The sequence below is a fragment of the Equus caballus genome, chromosome 7 (genome assembly GCF_041296265.1).
Source record: "Equus caballus isolate H_3958 breed thoroughbred chromosome 7, TB-T2T, whole genome shotgun sequence".
NCBI classification, from domain to species: Eukaryota; Metazoa; Chordata; class Mammalia; order Perissodactyla; family Equidae; genus Equus; species Equus caballus.
Genome location: NC_091690.1, coordinates 3,051,154 through 3,070,642, shown reverse-complemented (window position 1 = coordinate 3,070,642; position 19,489 = coordinate 3,051,154). Strand labels below are relative to the sequence as shown.

The 19,489-nt window shown below is 59.6% G+C and overlaps 2 protein-coding genes across 4 annotated transcripts; one reads left to right on the top strand and one right to left on the bottom strand.

Moving 5' to 3' along the window:
• Positions 1 to 28: 28 nt before the first annotated feature.
• FSD1 (fibronectin type III and SPRY domain containing 1) lies at positions 29 to 11,086 on the bottom strand. Its single transcript, XM_001494323.7, has 13 exons — positions 10,929 to 11,086; positions 9,872 to 9,967; positions 9,516 to 9,647; positions 8,662 to 8,763; positions 7,982 to 8,004; positions 7,675 to 7,796; positions 6,694 to 6,903; positions 3,638 to 3,736; positions 2,734 to 2,893; positions 2,349 to 2,428; positions 606 to 857; positions 418 to 506; positions 29 to 321 (listed from the first exon to the last, which is right to left on the bottom strand). Exons 1-13 carry the CDS (start codon positions 10,941 to 10,943, stop codon positions 211 to 213), a joined length of 1,491 nt encoding a protein of 496 aa, XP_001494373.2. The 5' UTR covers positions 10,944 to 11,086; the 3' UTR covers positions 29 to 210.
• TMIGD2 (transmembrane and immunoglobulin domain containing 2) lies at positions 9,992 to 18,830 on the top strand. 3 transcript variants are annotated; one of them, XM_070272507.1, is made up of 5 exons: positions 9,992 to 10,176; positions 14,078 to 14,437; positions 17,807 to 17,842; positions 17,931 to 18,038; positions 18,361 to 18,827. In XM_070272507.1, exons 1-5 carry the CDS (start codon positions 10,065 to 10,067, stop codon positions 18,690 to 18,692), a joined length of 948 nt encoding a protein of 315 aa, XP_070128608.1. In that variant the 5' UTR covers positions 9,992 to 10,064; the 3' UTR covers positions 18,693 to 18,827. The 3 variants fall into 3 exon arrangements, with proteins under 3 accessions (XP_070128608.1, XP_070128609.1, XP_023500199.2); XM_070272508.1 differs by lacking the exon at positions 9,992 to 10,176 and adding an exon at positions 10,314 to 10,436; XM_023644431.2 differs by lacking the exon at positions 9,992 to 10,176 and adding an exon at positions 12,347 to 12,462 and having other exon boundaries at positions 18,361 to 18,830.
• Positions 18,831 to 19,489: the final 659 nt, after the last annotated feature.

Below are 19,489 nucleotides of genomic sequence, written 5' to 3'. Positions count from 1 at the left end.
AGCCCAGAAGAACCAGCAACACGGCCTGGCCAGTGTTTGACCTTTATTAGGAGGCGGGTCAGGAGGAGGGCCCGGCCCGGGGCTCCTCGTTCGTGACCCCAATCACGAGTTAAGGCTCCAAGCAGCAAGTGACAGGAGGGGCCCCTGCTGAAACGGCCGAGGCCTGGCGACCGACCCCAGACCAGCCCGGCTGGGTGGGCGTCCGGTGGCCTAGGTGAGGCTGGTGTTGGAGCTGCTGGTGGCACTGCCCCGCTTCTGCAGGCAGCGCACAGAGCTCGGGACTTGCAGGCCTGTCGTCACCTGGAAGCTGCCACACCACACCTGGGGGACAGGGAGGGGAGCAGGCAGGCTCAGACGCAGAGCCCTGCACCCGGCGCCCCCCGCTCCTGTCAGCCGGGCCGGGGGCCGGGGTCTCACCGTGAAGGCGGGCAGCAGTGGCTGCGTGAACTTGGCCTTGAAAGTGTGCAGGAGCTGCTTGGTGCGCGCGTTGTAGAAGGACAGGAGGCCTGGGGTGGAGGGCAGAGCGACAGGGGGACCGGTTAAGAGCAGTTTGCGGTCGAGAGATGAGGAGGGGCTGGCAGACGCCAGCTGGGGCCCGGGCTCACCTTGGTGGAAGTCGCAGTGCACGCCCAGGCTGTCGGGCACGGGCGCCTCCAGCACCTTGGCCTTGTTGGCGTGCTTGGCCGTGAAGCTGACCTGCAGCCAGTTGTTGACGTGCAGACACCAGGACGCGGCGGTCTTGCCCAGCTGGTCGAAGCGGCCCAGGCTGCGGTAGGCCACCCCCACGCCGAACGCCTTGCTGTCGGGCTCGTAGCGCACCTCCCAGTAATGCTCCCCGCCGTCGATCAGCGTGTCCCCTGGGTGGGGGGGAGCAGGGGAGACCATGTGGAATCGGGTCCCACCTGCCCTTCCACCAAGGGACAGCCGCCCAGATACTCCCCAGACCACAGCTATTCCCTCCAGATACTCCTCAGCCCCCAGCTATTCCCGCCAGGTACTCCCCAGGCTTCATTAACTCCCTCTAGACACTCACTAAGTCCAGGTGCTCTCCAAGCCTCAGCTAGTGCTTTCAGGTTCTCTCCAAGCCCAAGCTACTCCTTTCAGATACTGCCAGGCCTTCGAAACTTCCTCCAGTTCCTCCCCATATTCAGCTACTCCTCAGTTCTTCCCAGAGACCAGATAATCCCCAAACCCTTGCTGCTGCTCCTTGCTCCGACCCCAGGTATTCCCACAGGGCTCAAGTCCTACTAGAATCCAGGGCTCTGGGACTCCTTCCTGTTGCTGTCTGAGTGTAGATTCTATCCAGACCCCCAGCTCCTGGTGGAGGCCAGGTTCTTGCAGATCTCAGCTCATCCCTGAGTCCACATCCTCCCCAGGTCCCAGATCCAGATTCTTGCCACCTCAGCTACTCCCTGATCCCGCTATTCCTGAGCTCCAGCTTCTCTGCACACTCCCGCCCCAGCCAGATCGCAGCCCGTCTCCATCTAATATCTCAGCTCCTCCCCAGACACAGGGCTCACCCCGTGTCCATTGCTTCTCCAGGCCTGCTTCTCCCTGACCTCAGCTACTCCCCCCACCACAACTAGCCTAGGCTCCTCCCTTTCAAATCTCAGCCACTCTGCAGACACCCCCACACCCTCCCCTGCTTCTCTCCCAGACCCCAACTCTCGCCAGTCCCAGATGCTTTCCAGAAAGTCCGGATCCTCCATAGATTCTTACCTGCTCCTCAGCCCATAGCTTATCCCCAGAACGCAGCTACTCCCTAAGCCCACCCCCACCCCGATTACTGACCACACTGACTCTTTCCCACCTCAGTCTCTTTTTCAAGCTCTTTTCTGGACAGTAGCAGTTCCCCTAAACTCCAGTTCTGCCATGGACTCCAGCTTCTCCTTCACAGGATCTAGTCCCTCCTGCCGTGCTATCCGCTCCTCCAATCCTAGCCATTCTCTCAGCTTCTCCGACACCTGCTACTCTCCTTGGCTCCTCCACACGCCCTAAGCCATTTCCCCGAACCCCTGTCTTGCTTCAGCTCCTCCACAAACCCAGCTGCTCCACAGGCAATCGTCCTTCCCAGCTACTTCCCAAATCACAGCTACTCCCCAAGTCCCAGCTACTTCTCAGACCCCAGCTACTCCCCAGACCAGAGCATCCACACGCTCTGGTGCCCCCCAATAATCCTTCATCCCCCAATCTTCCCATTCCCCCAGCACCACATGTTACTGGGACCATTCCCAGAGAAGTTTTGTGGATGGCTGCCTCGGTTTCCCCGAAGGAGTTCTCTCTCACACACCCCCATCAGGGCCCTGCCCAGAGTTCCCCTCTCTCCTCCCATCTTCCCCGCTCCTTACCCAGCACCGTGTAGGACTCAGCTGTGAAGCGATCCCGTCCCCCGCGACCTGAGGGCATCCTCTTGGGGGATGGAGTACCTCTGTGGGTGGTAGGGAGGGATGTCCAGTTCAGCCCTCACCTCCCCATGGGAGGTCTTTCCTGGTCCACCCCAGCCACCATGGACTTGTCATCAGTCCTTGACAGTATTCGGTTCTTTTCATACACTGGGACTCTCATATCAGAACATGCCTGTGCCCTTCCTCATCTGGAACTCCTATTCAACCGTCAAAACCCAGTTCAAAGTCTCCTCTGGCTTCATTCACTCTTTGGGCTCCCTCCAGCTCCATGTCCTTCCCTCCACCCCAGCCTTGACCACGCTGGGCTCCATGGGAGGGGACAGGCTACCTGGCCGGCGAGTTGACGGGAGACGCCGTCCGCCCCTTGCCATCTTTCTCACGAGCCTTGATATCCTGCACCTTCCCGCCCATGGCGTCCCACTCGACGGCGAGATCCTCCACCCGCAGGTTCTGGTGGGATGTGGACGCATCCAGGCGGAACATGAAGGCTGGGGCCGGGCAGACGTGGGAGTCACAGAGATGGGGAAACCCAGAGAGACACGGAGAGAGACCGAGAGAGACAGACAGTGACCAAGACAGACCAGGACAGGGACAGGGAACAGAAAGAGACAGAGACTAAGACAGAGAGAAAGAGACAGACACACATAAAGACAACAGGCAGAAAGACGGAGAGAGACAAGATGGGGGAGGGTGGAGGGGGAGGAACATGGAGCCGGAGGAATGAAGCCAAGGGCTCGTTGCCTAAAGGTCTCCCAGGTCTGGAGCCATTTTCAAGTCACTTGTGCTGCCCTGTGCTTCCGTTGGGGATTAACCCCAGGAAAAGGGCTGGGCTACAGCATGACGGCGTTAAGCTAGGCTGCAGAAGGACTTCCTATCAGGGCAGGCAAAGGGGTCACTGGGGGAGGGGAGAGAATCTGTCTTCACTGCTGATATCCCATGCCCAACTCGATAGAGCAGTTATTTTGGGGAAGAGAGAGAGAATGTACGTGTATGTGTGTCAAAACCATCCAGGTATAATGGGATCAACTGCAAAAGCAAAGGACGAAAGCAGGTTTCTACCAGACACTCAGGCTGAGGCATCTACTGTGGACTGAGCTCTGAGCTTCCCGGCAGCCAGGGCAAAAAGGGGCACTGAACCCTGATTAGAAGACTCTTATGACACACCAATCCCTGGGGCCCCGGGAGGGAGGGGCTGTGGAGTCACAGGCAGGGTAGGGGTGCGAGCCAGTCACCTGGTGTCTCCAGGGTCACCGGCTCGGAGAACTCGCCTGCAACTGCCTTATTACAGGCCTTCACACGGAAATTCATGTATTTCATGTCAAACTTGAGACCTAAAAGGCAACAGAGGGGTCTTAACACTGTGTACACTTTGAGCAATAGGTTAGAGGCCCCCGTGTCCCATGGTAATCCCGCTGCCCCTCATTCTAAGGAGCACCTTGCAAACGACATGTTATCCATGGGAAACCATCCTTGCCCTCATTCACGTGTTGGAGTATGGATAACTTGGCTCCGCCCCCAAGACAACTGGCCAATCAGAATGCTTTATGACTCAGTCACAGCGATTGGTTCGGGGATAGGCACATGACCCGAACTGGCCAATCAAAATCTTCCCTGGGACTTTGGCTGGTATTCTAACTTTCCTCTGGGCTAGCCAGCCAGGAGGCAGCCGCTCCCGGGAAAACGTGCCAGCACGTTTGCAAGTCTCCTTGAGAATGCAGACCCCAGAGCCACCGAGGGCGGGAACAGAGATGACCGAGTCATTGGCTGGAACCCCTGGATCTAGCCACGCCGGGTTAAAGATTTTCCCTCCTACTAGGATATATCCCGCCCTCCCTTTCTGTCCTTTTTTTTTTTTATTCATTTCTCCTAATCTTAAAAAATAAAAAGCAGCGATCAAGCTGTCTTCCCCCTCGAGCGAAACCTCTTTGGAGATCTGTCCACACGCTCTCTCTGCCGCCTCACTCCCTCTCCCTCCTCTGGGGTTGAAGTCCCCACCTTGCACTTCCTGGCTGCCCGCTCCCTCCCGCCTAGAACATTCTCTTTCCTTGGTGGCCACAGCACTGCCCTCTCCTGGCCGTTCCCTCTAGTGGCTCCCTTTTGGTCTCCTCTGCAGGTCCTCCCTCCCTGACACCCTTAAATGTCGGGGTGGCTCAGTCCACGACTCCCTCACATTGCTCACTGTCCCGTTCTCACCCGTCAGGCACCATCCATGCATCCACGGCACCCACACCCCAGCCTCTACCCAGACCACAGGTCCAGTTGCTGCCTGAGTGTTCCCCGTCGGATGCCCATTCTCTGGGCATCCCAAACAGCCCTTGGCAGCCCCTGCTCTAAAGCCTCCCATGGCTCCCCTTGTCCCCAGGAGGAAGTTTCAGTTCCTTCTCTCTCCCCTGCCTATAGATGTTCTCTCTGCAAACATAACTAGTTCCAGACATGAGGCTCAGCGCTCTGGCCTCTGAGCCCTTGATCAGGCTGTTCCTCTGCCTGGAAGGCTGGCGGTGCCCATCGAGACGGCCTCACGCTTCTTTGCAGCCCCTTCGCTGAGTCCAGCAGTTTGCTCCGCGGCGCCGCCTACTGTCCCAGAGCTAAGACGCCCCCTCAGAAGGCACGGATTCACAAACATGGAACCCCTCGGACATCCACGGCCTGGACTTACTCACTGCGTGCCTCAGTTTCCTATCCTGCCATCTGGCCATCATACTCCCCACACTGAGCCGGGTTCACATAAGACTGAGATGAGTGGAGGAACGGAAGTCATGAACAATGAACCCACACCCGCCCATCTTTCCAAAGTATCAACGAGAGAGCGAGTGGATTGCAATTAACCACATGGGACCTCTGGCTGGATTCAACTTCCGGCTCCGAGGAGGTCACCGCCCAGGAAGTTTTTAAAAGGCGAGAGGGTGTGGCTTTAAAGGGGATGCAACGGGCAGCCGGTGACAGAGCAGATCTACACCTTGATTGTGCGGGTGGTGACATGGTTTACACACGGGATAAAATGGTGAATGAGATCACACGCGCACACACAAGGGAGTGGGTGTAGAACTGATGAAATGTGCGTGAATGCTGCAGAGTGTACCCACGTGTGTGTCCTGGTTTCGATAGTGAACTATGGTTATGTAAGCTGCACCATTCAAGAAAGCTGGGTATATCCACACCCTGGAATATTACGCAGCCATGAAAAGGAAGGAGATCCTGACACCTGCTCCCACGTGGACGGACCTGGAGGACGTGATGCTCAGGGACGTGAGCCAGACACAGAGGGACACACACTGTGTGGTGCACTCACAGGAGGTCCCCAGAGGAGCCACATCCACAGAGACAGAATTTGGATGGGGGGCCAGGGGCTGGGGGAGGGGTGGGAGTCAGTGTTTCATGGGGACTGAGCTGCAGTTTGGGGAGATGGAAAGTTCTGGAGACAGATGGTGCGGATGGCTGCACAACAATGTGAATGTGCTTCACGCCGCTGAGCTGTGTGCTTAAAAATGGTTTCAATGGTCAATTTTATGTCATGCGTATTTTACTATAATAAAAAGATTGGGGGGAAAACGGGGTGTGTTTCTTTTAATTCCCACGCCAAGGATGAACCAATAGCTTCCCGGGCCCTCTTGCAGGCTAGACTGGTGGCTTTCCGTTCCTGCAATTAGCATGCTCATTATTAACCATGTATGCTAATTACAGATGAGGAAGAGGCTGATTACAGCCAAGAGCCACAGTGGTAGTTATCTTGTCAGCAGGCTCTCCCACCCCCTGAGGGTTTCCCCTGGCTCAGGACGGCTCTGTAAGCTCAGGAGGGACCCCCGATTTTTCCCTCCTTCAGAGGCTCCCCTGCCAGCTGCGTGGATTCCCCCTGGCTTTCCGCTTCCTTATGACTGTCAAGGAAATCCCAAATACTTGGAGGGTGGCCCGGAGCGCCAGCTTCACAAGGGAGAGGATTTCTCTGCTTTGCTCATTCAAAGACAGCACCTCCTATACTGTAGGCGCTCAATAAATTAGAATGAATAAATGAAGGCTGGGGGCATGGCAGAGACAGGACACGGATGGAGGGTGCCTTCTCTCCCGGTGCCTGACTTCTCTCATCTCCAAGTGGGTAATGGTTAGGACGTAGCATGCCCTCAATGAACGGCGCAGTGGCTGTCATCAATATCGTTTTCATTATGATTACTTTCTGCTATTCCTCATCAGCCCAGCCAGGCTGTGCTCACACCCCGTGAGCTTTGGGGTCTGCCCCGGGCCTCCGGGGGGCCGCTGGGGAAATGGGAGCCTGGAGGGGCTGAGCGGCACTGACCGGTCAGGGTGTACTCCGTCTGCCGGATGCCCTCGATCACCATCCAGGGCTGCTCCTCCTTCAGGCGGGGTGGGCCCTCGAAGTTGGTCCGCCGGTACTCCAGCACGTAGTGGTCAATCTTGCTGTCCTCGTCCGGCATGCGCCACACCAGGGTCACGCAGTTATCCGCCACCAAGGACTCGGCCAGGTCGATCACGGGGGTGCTGGGCACTGCCCGGCACAGAGGGGAGAGTGGGGTCAGGGTCCTGCACCCGCAGAGGTGGGGACCTCCCTGGGGCCCCGCTCGCAGGAGAGACCAACTTGTGGGAGGGGCCCCTTCAGGTTTTGGGGCCTGGGGGGGGTGGCGGGTGGAGCTTCCCAGGATTCCACCAAGGGGTTGGGGATGGGAAGAGCTTTCTCGGGGTTCAACCAACATAAGGGTGGGCCTTTTCAGGATTCCACCATTTAGAGGTGGCACACTTCCAGAATTCTCTACCCATTGGGGCGTGGCCTTCATGGGACTCCATCTCCGGTGGGTGGGGCCTTTTGGGGCTCTGGAACAAGGGGTGTGGCTTCCTCAGGGCTCCACCCATGGGTGTGGTTTTCTCATGACTCCACCCACAGGATGGGTGGGGGCATTCGTGTGACTCCACCCCCACAGGGGTGTGGCTTCCTCAGGGCTCCACCCAAGAGTGGAGCTTCCTTGTGGCTCCACCCACATGGGCAGGGCATCCTCACGACTCCACCCCACAGGGGGTGGGACTTCCTTGTGGCTCCGCCCACATGGGGTGGGGCATTCTCACGACTCTACCCACGTGGGTGGGGCTTAACCATGGCTCTACTCCCAAAAGCAGGGTATTCTCAGGTCTCCACCCCAGGGGCGGGGCCTTCTGGGGTTTCCACGCCTGGCTGTCAGCCTCACTCCAGGCCGTGTCTCGGGCCCTCTTAGACTCCCCGGCTGGTTCCCTGAAACCCTGGCCCTCCAGCGAGTTCCCCCCTCACCAGGCAGGAACTTGAGTGCCTGCAGCATCCGCCGCTCCTGTGCAAAGTCCACCATGAGGTGACTCATGTTGTCGCTGACCTTGGCTTTCAATGACAGCCGGAAGGCGGGGGCCATGGTCACACTGCAGCGAAGGACATGGAGGCAGCCTGCTGGCAGGCGTCTCGGGGGGACCCAGGCCTGGTCCTCCAAACTGTGTGGAGGGGACCCCCTCCCCCTTGTTCCGGGCCAAGGGACCCTCACCTGGGCGTCCCCACCTTCACACCAGGGGCGGGGCACTGGGGTGGGGGCCAGATCCCAGCATCTTACCCATCTTTGATTTGCTTGGCAGCCTAGAAAGAGGGACAGAAAAAAATCCAGAGTTGTCTCAACGGAACCAGAAGGCCATTATACAGACAGGGAAACTGAGGCTGGGCGTGGCAGCCGTCTGCCAGAGTCCCCGGGCACCGGGGCAGAAACCCTGCTGTTTCTTAGCGGTGCCCTGAAGGGACAGGCAGGCAAAGACAGGCCCCCGCCCCACTCCACCTCCTGCCCAGTGCCCAGTACACACGGTAGACCGATTTAGCAAATAAAAGTACAGCCATGCATCGTTTAATGACGGGGACCCGTTCTGAGAAATGTGTCGTCAGGCAACTCGTCGTTGTGCGAACATCATAGAGTGTGCTTGCACAAACCTAGATGGTACAGCCTCCTACACACCTAGGCTCCACGGTACTCATCTTAGGGGACCCCGTGGTCTATGCAGCCCGTCGTTGACCGACACGTCGTTACGCGGTGCATGACTGTGCAGGACACCCCGTGAAATTCGCGTTTCAGATAAACAATGAATGATTTTTTTTTTACTGTAAGTGTGCCCCATGCAACCTCTGGGATACACTTATACTAACTATGGCGTGGGCTAGACTTATCCTCCAACAGTACTCGTGGTTGACATGAGAGGCAAGCTTCACTGGGCGGCCCGTATTTTCTCTGGCCGCCAAGGTGCCCACCTGCGGGAAGTCCTTGCTGTCGGCGGCCTGCAGGGTCTGGTTGGCTGTCTCCAGAAGCTCCTCGGAGCTCTCCAGGGCCCGCGTGCAGGCAGCCAGCTGGTTCTGCGGGTGACATGGCACTGAGGGAGGGCCACCTCATCCCGCAGCCCCAATCCCTCTCAGGGCTCTGGGCCACCTTTGGGATTCAGGGGACCACGCCCTTCTCGAACTCCAGTGGGGACAGGAAGGATGGGGGGGGCGGCACCTTGCTCCTGGCAGCACCTCAGAATCACTCGGGCATCCCTTCCTTAAAAAGCCACGTGCCCAGGCCACACCTGAGCCCCCAGGCTACACCTGAGCCCCCAGGCTGCGCATTCCCCCAGGAGGGGCACCTGGGAGGTTAGGAAGCTGCCCAGGAGGTTGTGGTGCAGCCTGTGGGACCCCAGCTTGGAGTCTGAGACCCCGTGGGAGCTATGGGAGGTGTCTGAGCGGGAGTGATACTGTCAGATCTGGGGGACCTGTGAAAGGGCTGGGAAATCGGAGATGCTGGGTGAGGACGGGAGGGGAGGAGGGGTCAGATGTGGGGGCGGGGCCGTGGGGACGGAGAGGAGGAGGTGGATGCGAGAGGGGGTTAAGAGGGAGAACAGGTGGGTGGGGGTTGATGCGCCATGGCCGGGGAGGGGCCAGGGAAGCGGAGGCGAGGCCTACACCGTGGAGGCGTCTGGCTCCGGACACTGGAGACACTTGGGGGCATCTCCCGAAAAAGGGAGGGAGGAGGAGGAGGTCTGGAGGAAGATGCCGAGGCCAGCTGGGCTCCGTGGAGTCTGAGGGGCGCCGTGGGGGGCGGCATCTGGGCGACTCCCCCGCATGCACACCTGCAGCTCATAGGTGCGGCTGGCGCGGTCCTGCTTTATCTTCATGAGCATGCCCTCCTTCAGCTCCTCCAGGACAGAGAAGAGGGACAGGAACTCCGCCTCCAGGTCCTCCTGCACCTTGGCCGAGTTTCCCTTGGAGAGACATAGCGGGGTTGGAGCGGCCAGCATCGGCCAAAGCCAGTGCTCAGATGGGGAAACTGAGGCCCGGACACGGCAGCCAGGCCCAGAGTCCCACGGGCAGCAGCAGCAACAGGCCGACGTCTATGTCTGCCCCTCCCTCCCTCCCTCCCTTCCACCCACCTGCCCCAGACGCCCCCTGTCTCCCTCCTGGGCGGGGGTGGGGGGGCCTTGCTCACCTCCACATTCAGGAGCATCTGCTTAAGGGAGTAGATGAAGCTCTGAATCTCCTCGTTCTTTACGGCCAGCGTCGTGATGATCTTCCGAAGAGCCTCCTGCCCCCATGGGAAGCACACACACGTGCACACACGCACATGCACGGCCGGTCAGCCCCTCCGCCCGGCCCAGCTCCCCCACCTGGGGCTCCCCGCCATGCCCTCCACGGATCCACAGGAGATGTGGGCCCACCGTGCCAATGGGCTTGGGCATCTGCCACGAGGCAGGCCCTGGGCCAAGCTCCGCCCCGCGTCCCCTCGCCTAGCAGGTGGGCACCACGAGCACCCCCATTATACAGGGGAGCAAACTGAGGCTCCTAGAGAGGGACACCCTGGGCCTGCGCACAAAGCCTCCAACCAGGTAGCTATATCCCGAGGTGGGGGCTAGATCGAGGTGAGGGGCTAGCCTGGGGAAAGATGAAAATGGTACCTGCAGAAAATGGGCTAATCTGGGGAAGGGGACCCCTGGGAAGAGGCATTAGCAAGGAGAAGGGAGGAACTCGAGGAAACGGAGTGCTGAAGAGCCCAGGTAGGGGGGAGCAGGAAGGGTGGGCTGGGGAAGGGGATGCTGGGAGGGAGGGCAGCGGCAGGGGAGGTTCCTGCTGGCGCCTGTAACTCTGACCCAGGCCTCACACAGGTCCCTTTTCCCGGGGCGCAGGATCTGCGGGGTCACCTGTGCTGAGCTGGCGGGGCGTCCTCCGGGGCTGGGCGGGGACCAGGACACCTGGTCCGCAGTCCGGATCCGAGGGGTGGGGGATGGGGTCAGGTCTGGGTCCGGGTTACTGGGCGGGGGTGAGGGGCATGGAGGGGGTGCGCCTGGAGCCAGGCCAAGAGGATGAGGGGTCCGGGCGAAAGTGGGGGGCTGCGTCCCGAATGGGGGGCTAGACCCGGGCGGGGTTGCGGCGGGGGTGGGGCCTCGGCTGCAGAGCCGCGGGGGTGGGGGGGGGCGGGGAGGGCGCTGCGGCATCACCTGGTCCCCTCCCCTTGTCCACCCCCGCCGCGCGCCCCGCCCCGGTCCTACCCTCTGGTCCTCCATGGCTGCAGCCCAGGTCGTCCCCGGCCCGGCCCGCGGGCCCCACTCGCTCTTCTAGTCCCCAAGCTGCCTTTGCCGCGGCCGGGAGCCAATGGCCCGCCGAGCCCACGCCGCCGCCGCCGCGCCCCCCGTCTGCGCTCCATCACTGGCCTCAGTGCGCAGGCGCGTCCCCCGCGGCAGGCTGGGAAGTGTAGTCCCACGCTGGGGTCGCCGAGCGCGGGCACCCCCAGAGCCTGAGGCCCACCAGGGGACATTGGTCACGATGTCTGAGCTGGAGAGAGCCCAGAGCTGGGAGGCTGGGAGCCTGAGTTCGACCCCTGGCCCTGCCATGTGACCTGGAGCCCCTCCCTAGTCCTCCTGGTGCCTCAGCCTCCATCCCGGCTTGTTCACCCACTGGCTGCTCAAACTGGAATTCTACCCCCCGGCCCCGGACGTCTGGACCCTGACTGCTCACACGCTTGCGTTTACTGAAAAGCCAAGGCCTTCGCCCAAGCAGATGTACAGCCCCCAATGCCTTCTTTCTTTCCCCTGCAGCACACCTGAACTCCTACACATCCCACAAAACCCCAGGCTCTAACATCTCCTCCGGAAGTCTCCCTGCCAGCCCAGAATTCACAGGGCTGGAAATATCTGTGTCCAGCTCTGTCTTCCGGTCAGCCCGCGGCTGAATCTATCCAGGATCTCCAGCACTGCCCCTCGGCAGTGGGCAGGGGGAAGGGTGGAGCTTCGGAAAGTCCTGCAAAGTCTGAAAGAGGGGGAGGCTGGGAAGCTGGGTGTGTCTGCTGGGGTGGTGCCGTCAGAGAGCCACCGCACAGGCCTCCCTGTGGTCGACAGGGATGATTCTGCGAAGGACACAGGCCTTCTTCCGTCTGGGTGAGAAAAGAGGTCACACTGTGGTTGGGGGTGAGCCATTGAGGCCGAGGGCTACTGCCGGCTGTGGGGTGATGGGTGCAGGGCTGAGAGCAAGTCCAGAGCCTGGGACTACCCTCAACTGGGCCCCCAAACTTCTCCCCAGGCCCTGGGGGCAGGGAGCCCCCCATACCTGTCGTGAGACCCGCAGCCAGCAGCAGAAATGCCTTCCTGTGGACTCAAAGGAAGCTGTTTGGGGCAACATCACTGTAGCTGGGGTTCCGCTGTTCAGTGCGCCCCCTGGCCTTCCTACGTGTCCCCCCAGCCCTGGCATGTTTATGTAGAGTCTTCCAGAAAGATTTCCACTCACTGGGACCCATTATGCCCATTCACACATTCATACTGCTTTTCGGATGAAAAACGACAAGGAGAACTCTGGGGAAACTGAGGCACAAGGTAGCAGGAAGAGGCACCCCGAGCAGCATTGGCCACCGGACGTCTGCTGTCTGGCTGGGGTGTCGCATCTGCTTCTGTGGCGGGGGGCGGAGACTGCGGCAGGAAGTCTGTCGAATGGCAAGGGGCGGGGGGTGGGGCGCCAGCCAGGAGAGGGGGCCTGGTGGGCCAGGAATGGGGCCCCTGCGCACGGCGCTGGTCCTTCTGGGGCCGCTCTGGGGTGAGTACGTGGGGTCCCTCCCCTCTGCCCCCACCCCCTGCTGTCCATCCCCCAAGCTGCCCGCCCGCCTGCTCAGATCCCCTCTAAACTGTCATCTTTCCGCTCGGCCCACCGGGGCCCATGTCTCTCCTGAGGGTTGAAGGCGTCCAGCCAGGGTCCTCAGAGGGGGCCCCTAGGAGAAAATTCAGACCGTGGCCTACAAACCAGTCTTAGGTGACCTGGCCCCGCTGGCTTCTCTCATCTCCACCCGCCTCTACCTGCCCTCTCTCCCCCATGACCGGCCTGCTGGCTCATCTTTCTTTTCTTTTTTTCCCCAACACATCAAGCTTGATCCTGCCTCTGGGCCTTTGCACCTGCTGTTCCCTCTGCCCAGAACACTGTTCCCTGGCTCTCGTCTCTAGCATCAGCTGCAATTCCATCTCGATGCTGGGAACAGGGCACAAACTCACCCCTTCTAGGGGGGCTGGTGTCTAACAGGCACCCAGATGTCTCATGGCCAAAAGCAAACTTTTTTTCCACTCCAGCCCTGCTCCTGCCTCAGTTTCCCGCATCTTGGCCCAAAGTCACGGCCGTTCGCACAGTCCCTTGGGCTAAAACCTTGGCAATGCGCCACCATCTCTCTTCCTCTCTCCCAATTCGGTGCTTCTTGTGGTTTTTCTAGGGGGCAACTTCGAGATCTGGTCAGACTCTGGCCCCCTCTCTCCTCGGTCGGGCCCCCGTTCCTGCTCTCCTGGGCCCTCTTGTCCCCACAGCCTCTGATCCCCCCACCTCGTAGTCTGTTCTCACCGCAGCAGTCAGGATGGTTTTTTTAAAACTTAAATCGGCCCCTGTTTCCTCCTGCCCTGCTGGTTTCCCATCACAGATTAAAAAGCAAACCGCCCCCTTTCCCCACCTCCACCCCCGCACCCCCAACCACACCCGACCCCTGTGGCCTGCTGACCAACCCCTGCTGACCTCTCTGGTCCCACCTCCTCCCTCTGTCCCCCTCGCTCCCTCTGCTCCAGCCACACAGGCCTCCTCGCTGTTCCTTGCACACACCAGGCACAGTCCTGCCCCAGGGCCTTTGCATGGGCTGTTCGCTCTGCCTGGAACGCTCTTCCTCCATAGCTTCCTTCCTTCCCACAACTGGCTGCTTCTTAACAGTCAGAGTCCCGTTCAAATGTCGCCTCCTCCGAGAGGCCTTCCCTGACCACCCTCTGTGAGTAGATTCCCTGCCACCTCATCGTTTCCCTCTATTGCCACTCCCCGTTCCTTTCCTCCATCACGATTCTCCGTTCGCGACTTGCTGTGTGTCTCCCTCTCCCGAGCCTGTCGGCCCGCCGAAGGCAGGGATTTTTCTGTGTCTTGGTCACCTCTATGTCTGTGTCCACGGCGGCCTGGCACACAGGGAGCGACATTTGTGCGGCTGAGAGCTGGGCAGTCACAGGGTCCAGCTTGAAACCTCCCAAGTGCCGAGAGTTACATCCGTTTCGCAGATGGGGCCACTGATGTCAGCGAGGAGGCGTGACCTTGCACAGATGCCACACACAGCAAGCTTCCACACCTGCGGGCTCGCTGGGGGCGTCAGTCACACACACACACACGAGAGACGCTCATTCACCTTTTTTGTCCCCAGCCCTGCGAGCAGCCGCAGGCCTCGCCGTGCTTCAGGAGCCCCGCTTGCTGCAGGTGCGGCAGGAGAGCGAGGTGACCTTGACCTGCCAGGTGGTGCAGGCCCAGGCCTGGGAGCGACTCCGCGTGGAGTGGCTCAAGGATGACGCCAGCCTGTGCCAGTCATTCATCTCCAACAGCAGCCTCAGCCTGGGGGGCTGCGGGCCCCGGGGATGGCTCTCCTGGTGGCCGCCTGGCACTGTCACCCTGCGGCTGGCCAGCGTGAGCCTCAACGACAGCGGGCGCTACGTGTGCTGGGCGGCCACGGAGATCCCAGAGCTGGAGGAGGCTGAGGGCAGCGGAACGCAGCTCCTGGTGGACACAGGTATGGGGGCGAGTGGGAGGAGGCAGCCCGGGACTTGGGACTTCGAGGATCTTAAGACTGTCCCTTCTCAAGTTCCTAGAAGCAGAAACTCTAACTTCTTCACATCAGATTCTTGGGAATAGGAATCCTGCCAAGTCGAGATCAAATTCTAGAATCAAGAACCAAAGATGTGCTGGAACTTAAGATTCTAGACCAGGGCTCAGCCAACTTTCTCTGTAAAGGGCCACAGAGGAAGCATTTCCTGCTCTGTGGGCCACATGAGCTCCGCTGCGACGTAGCCGGAAAACCACCCTGGGCTGTGCATCTGGGAATGGGCAGGGCCGCGTGCCAATAAAACTTTATTTAAAAAACACAAGCAGGGGGCCACATTGGGTCCACGGGCTGGAGTTTGCTGAGCCCTGTTCCAGAATATCACACTCATCCAGACTCTTGATATGTATAATTCTGGAGTTTGGGTTAAAAACGATTCCAGAATCTTTTGTTTTGAAAATGTGTTATGAAAGTGTATTCTGCCTACAGAGAAACGCGCCTATCCTAAGTGGCCAGCTCCATGATGTCTTGGTCCTTTTGGGCTGTTATAACAAAAGATTGTAAACTGAGTGGCTTATACAACAGAAATGTTTCTCGTCCTTCTGGAGGCTGGAAGTCCCAGATCAGACCCGGCGTGGTGACGTTCTGGGGAGGACTTTCTTCCTGGTTCATAGACGCATCTTCTCGCTGGGATGGAAGGGACAAGGGAGCTCTCTGGGGGCCTTTTTTTAAGATCACTAATCCCACTCACGAGGGCCCCCCCCTCACGGCCTCATCACCTTCCAAAGGTCCCACCTCCTAACACGATCATATTGGGGCGTAGGAGTCACCATAGGAATTTGGGGGCACACAGACAGACTGCAGCCATGAATTTTCACAAGCTGAGCACACCCACGTGCCACCACCCGGCTCGAGAAACCCAGCCCCCTCCCAGTTACCATCGTTGTGTCCCCTCGTGGATACCAGCACCCCCCACCGCCATCTTGCCTGCCACTGGCATCGATCTGTTTTTCCTGGCTTCATACTTTACTTAAATGGAATCATAGAGTATATTCTCTTTGTGTCTGACTTCTTCCACTCAGCGTGAGGTCTGGAAGATTCGCCCGTCTCCGTGCGTGAGGCAGAGATTCGTTCCTTTTTCCTTGCTGTAGACTATTCCATCGCATGCGCCACCGCCATCGATCAACCCAATTTCCTGTTGATGGGCGCTTGGGTATCTTCTGGGTTCGGGCTATCCTGAAGAAGGCTGCTAGAAGAATCTAGAACTTGTCCTTTGGTCAACATACGTACACATTTCTGTTGCACCTAAGACAATTCTGGAATCTTGAACTGTAAAATAGAATCTCGCAATTGTAGGATCCTGGGGACATGAAATCCTTGGCTCCTAGAATGACAGCCTTCACCCACAGTGGGGAATATTGCTCCTAAGGAGGTAAAAATTGGTTCGGGGAGCAAAGAAAACCTTATTCTTTTTCTGTGTAAAGTACAGAAATGCAGATGGTACATAAACAGATCCACAGTGTATCTGGGGCATTAAAATTTCATAGGGGAACAAAAGAATATTTTTAAAATGTCTCCTTAGGGGGCTGATAATGAAAAAGGTTGAGAAACACTGAAATAAAGGAAAGGATGATTCTAGAATCTCAGAACTGCAGTATCTTAAATACTTTAAATAGATGGCCTCTTAGAATTTTACCATCTCAGAGTCAGAGCAGAGAATTCTGGAATCCAGAGTTGAAAGCCATTGATTCTCAAAGCCAGAAGGAACTTTCCAGATCAGCTGAGCAGCTGCCTTGTTGTACAGATGAGGACGCTGAAGCCCAGAGGGGGCCCAGGTGTGTCCAGGTTGCACCCAGCCAGGGATGCACCCGGTTTTCTCGAAAGCCCGGCTCACCCACTGCCCCCACTCTGCATGACACCCCCTTATGGACCAAACCCTGCGCGGGGAGGGGGGCACCCCAGCCGACCCAGGTGGGGGTCTCCTGTTGTCTCGCTGCTTCCTGACTCCTCGGGGGCTCTCGGGGGGCAGGGAGCACCGCCCCCACGCCCAGCCCAGAAAGATGCCCATTCCTCCAGCTGGCAGGACCCGCCCGCCGCCTGCCTCCGGGGCGGTGTGTTTTGGCTGTTCTGCCCACCACCCACCCCTCTAGCGACAAGAGGGCCAATTACCAATTAGCAGAAGCGGGATGCGGAGGCGTCAGTCTGGGTGGCGTTGGCAGCTGCGACAGAGTGGGCGGGCCTGGGCCCAGCTCCACACAGCTGGCTTCCCCACCCCCACCCCGGGGCTGCTGGCAGCCCTGCCAACTTTAGAACCTGCAAGATGAAGGGGTCGGGGACTCTGGGCCTCATCTTGGTCCCAGCAGAAGGAGGCTTTGGCTGGAGTTCAGTCAGTTATACAGACCTGGAAACACATGCCCGCTCTGCCATTCACTCACTGTGTGACCTTGGGCCAGTAACTGAACTCCTCCGTGCCTGTTTCCTTAGCTATCAAAATACGGCTAATAATGCTTTCCTCGTTGGGTTACGTGAATTTAAAGTGTTTCTGTCTAACGAGTTTATCACAGGGTCTGGATCCTAGTAAGTCCTCAATAAACATAAGTGGTTATTATTATGTCTGTGATGCTGCTCATCCAGCAAGACTCGAATGTTCAGGCCAGCGTAAGGAGCGGGGAGCTGAGATGAGCAGTGCCTTTGTTCAAAGCAGTGCCTAGCTGTTGCCCGGGTGTGTGACCCCAGGCAAGTGACTCAGGCTCTCTGAGCCTCAGTTGCCTTGTATATGAAATGCGCTTGGCACAGAGTAGAGGCTCAAGAAACAAGGAGCCATGAGGATGATGGATCCCATGACTAGGATGATGGAACTCATGGTGGGGATGATGAGGCTCATGATGAGGAAGCTGGAGCTCAAAATCAGGATGATGGAGCTCATGATGAAGGTGATGGAGCTCAAAATAAGGATGATGGAGCTCATGACCAAGGTGATGGAGTTCACGATGAAGGTGATAGGGCTTATGGTGGGGATGACAGAGTTTGTGATGGGGATGGTGGAGCCTGTTATGGGGGTGATGGGGCTCATGACAAGGATGGTGGAGCTCACAGTGGGGATGATGGAGGTCATGATGAAAAACCCCAGTTGGCGGTTATTCCACAATAATCCAGCAAGATAGGAATGGTTAGTGTCATTTTGCGGAAGAGGAAACACCCACCCGCCCGAACTCACACAGCATGGCGGGGGCAGGAACCCTGAGGTCCCACATGGGGTGGGGGGGCTCTCACCGTGAAGGGTGCAGGAGGCCGGGCTTGAAGGCGAGCACCCCCGAGACACACGTTTCTTCTCTGCAGATGACGGGCCACAGAAGCCGATCCCCAGCATCACAGGTGAGCCCCGCCCGCGCGGCCCTCCTCCAGCCCCGCCCCCGCCCCGCGCCCCGCCCCCGGTCACACCGCCCCCTCCCCGTCCCCCCAGGACGACACTTGGCGCTGCTGGTGGCGGGGAGCGCGGCCCTGGTCGTGACCGCGATCGCGCTGGGCGCCTGGATCTGGGGCCGCCGCCGCTGCGGGCACAAGGACGCAGGTGAGCGCGCAGGTGGCCGCGCGGGGGGCAGGCGGTGCCCGCAGGTGCCGCCCTCCGCTGGCGGCCGCGCCCTCGCGTGGCGGAGGCGGGAACTGCAGCCGGGGCGGCGTCCCCGAATCTGGCCGTCCCACCTGCCGCTTCTGGAAGGAGGGAGGGCGGGGCTGCGGGGCGGAGACCGGGACTAGATGCAGACGGTGGCCGCTGCGCGCACGGTTTCCGGACGCACAGACAAATTCCTTAGAGGTGGGCTGCGGGGGGCCAGGCCGTCCTCAGTGTCCCCTCTTGGGCGGTGTCGTCCCTCCCTCCCCCCCCCCCCCCGCAGGGAATCAGCTGTACGGCAACGTCCTCTACCGGCCCCGGGGGGCCCCAAAGAGGACCGAGGCATCGCCGGCGGAGGGGAAGGTGCTGGACACCCCCAGGGAGGCCCGGAAGGCTCAGAGCGTCTATTCCGTCTCTTTCCCTCGGCCCCCCACCCCCCAGCGGCGTCTGGCCCCCAAATCTTGCCCCAGCCCCAGGCCCACTCATCTCGTCTCTACGGTCAGAGTCCCCCCTGACCTAGGTCCCTTTGGGCAACGAAGTCCAAGAGGGTTCCTTGAAGTGGGAAGAGGAACCGGAGCCCCCGGAGCCCCAGAGAGGACCCCAGTGGCCAGGTGAAGATGTGACTGATTCCAAGGGGGTCCGGGAGGCCAGCGGTCCTTGCTGGGACCCCCCCGCCCCCGTCCTCATCTCTGTGACGCTGGACCTCTCCTTGCCCCAGAACACTCAGTAAAGGCGCGCGAAGAAAGCAAAGCCAGATTTTGTGGCGATTTGGGGGTGCTACAGAGATTTGGGGGGCCATCTGGGGGTGCCAGGGCCCCCAGGGATGGCTGGAGAGCTCCACTGTGGCGAAGGGGCTCTGTGACGACTCGCCAGCGCCCCCCTCTGATGCTCGGAGAGACACGTCCGATTAGCAGAGAATGGATGGATGCCCGCAGCCTCCAAACAGAGCCCGGAGCTGGAGGCAGCCCCTCCCCAGCTGGCGTGTCCCCGCACCCCCCACGCAGACACGCTTGGAGGTGGGGGGTGAGGGGGGGGACATCGGGGCTCCCTGGCATTTATCAGCCCCCTGGGTCTCCTGCCCGACTGTCACCTTGAAGTGACACCAGCCGGGCCCGGCTCCCCTCCCCCACTGCTCTGTTACCATGGGGACAGATGTCCTTTCTGCAGCGGCGTCAGGCCGCGCTGCCCGCCCCGATGGGGGGGAGGGGCCGCGTGGGGGCGGGGCTGGCCCGGGAGCCTCGCCCCTCAGTTTCTCCATCATTTGTAGCTGCCGGTCTCCGCTGTGTCCGGGTTTTCATCAGCCTCCATACCTCTCTCTCCCTGCCCCTCTCCAGCTCTCTGAGTTTTTGGTCCCTCCCTGTGAGCAGCTCAGCCTCCCACGCCGGCTCTGTCCCCAATACGAGGAGCTGGGG

What these genes read in the sequence shown, in the direction of transcription:
- TMIGD2 (XM_070272507.1), top strand. Translation starts at nt 10,065, where the DNA reads ATGCCCTCCACGGATCCACAGGAGATGTGGGCCCACCGTGCCAATGGG. An exon ending in CGCGTCCCCTCGCCTAGCAG is followed by an intron (nt 10,177 to 14,077) that starts GTGGGCACCACG and finishes TTTTGTCCCCAG; the next exon opens with CCCTGCGAGCAGCCGCAGGC. An exon ending in GCCGATCCCCAGCATCACAG is followed by an intron (nt 17,843 to 17,930) that starts GTGAGCCCCGCC and finishes CCGTCCCCCCAG; the next exon opens with GACGACACTTGGCGCTGCTG.
- FSD1 (XM_001494323.7), bottom strand. An exon ending in GCCGCACCTATGAGCTGCAG is followed by an intron (nt 8,764 to 9,515) that starts GTGTGCATGCGG and finishes TGTCACCCGCAG; the next exon opens with AACCAGCTGGCTGCCTGCAC. An exon ending in GGCACTCAAGTTCCTGCCTG is followed by an intron (nt 6,904 to 7,674) that starts GTGAGGGGGGAA and finishes TGTGCCGGGCAG; the next exon opens with TGCCCAGCACCCCCGTGATC.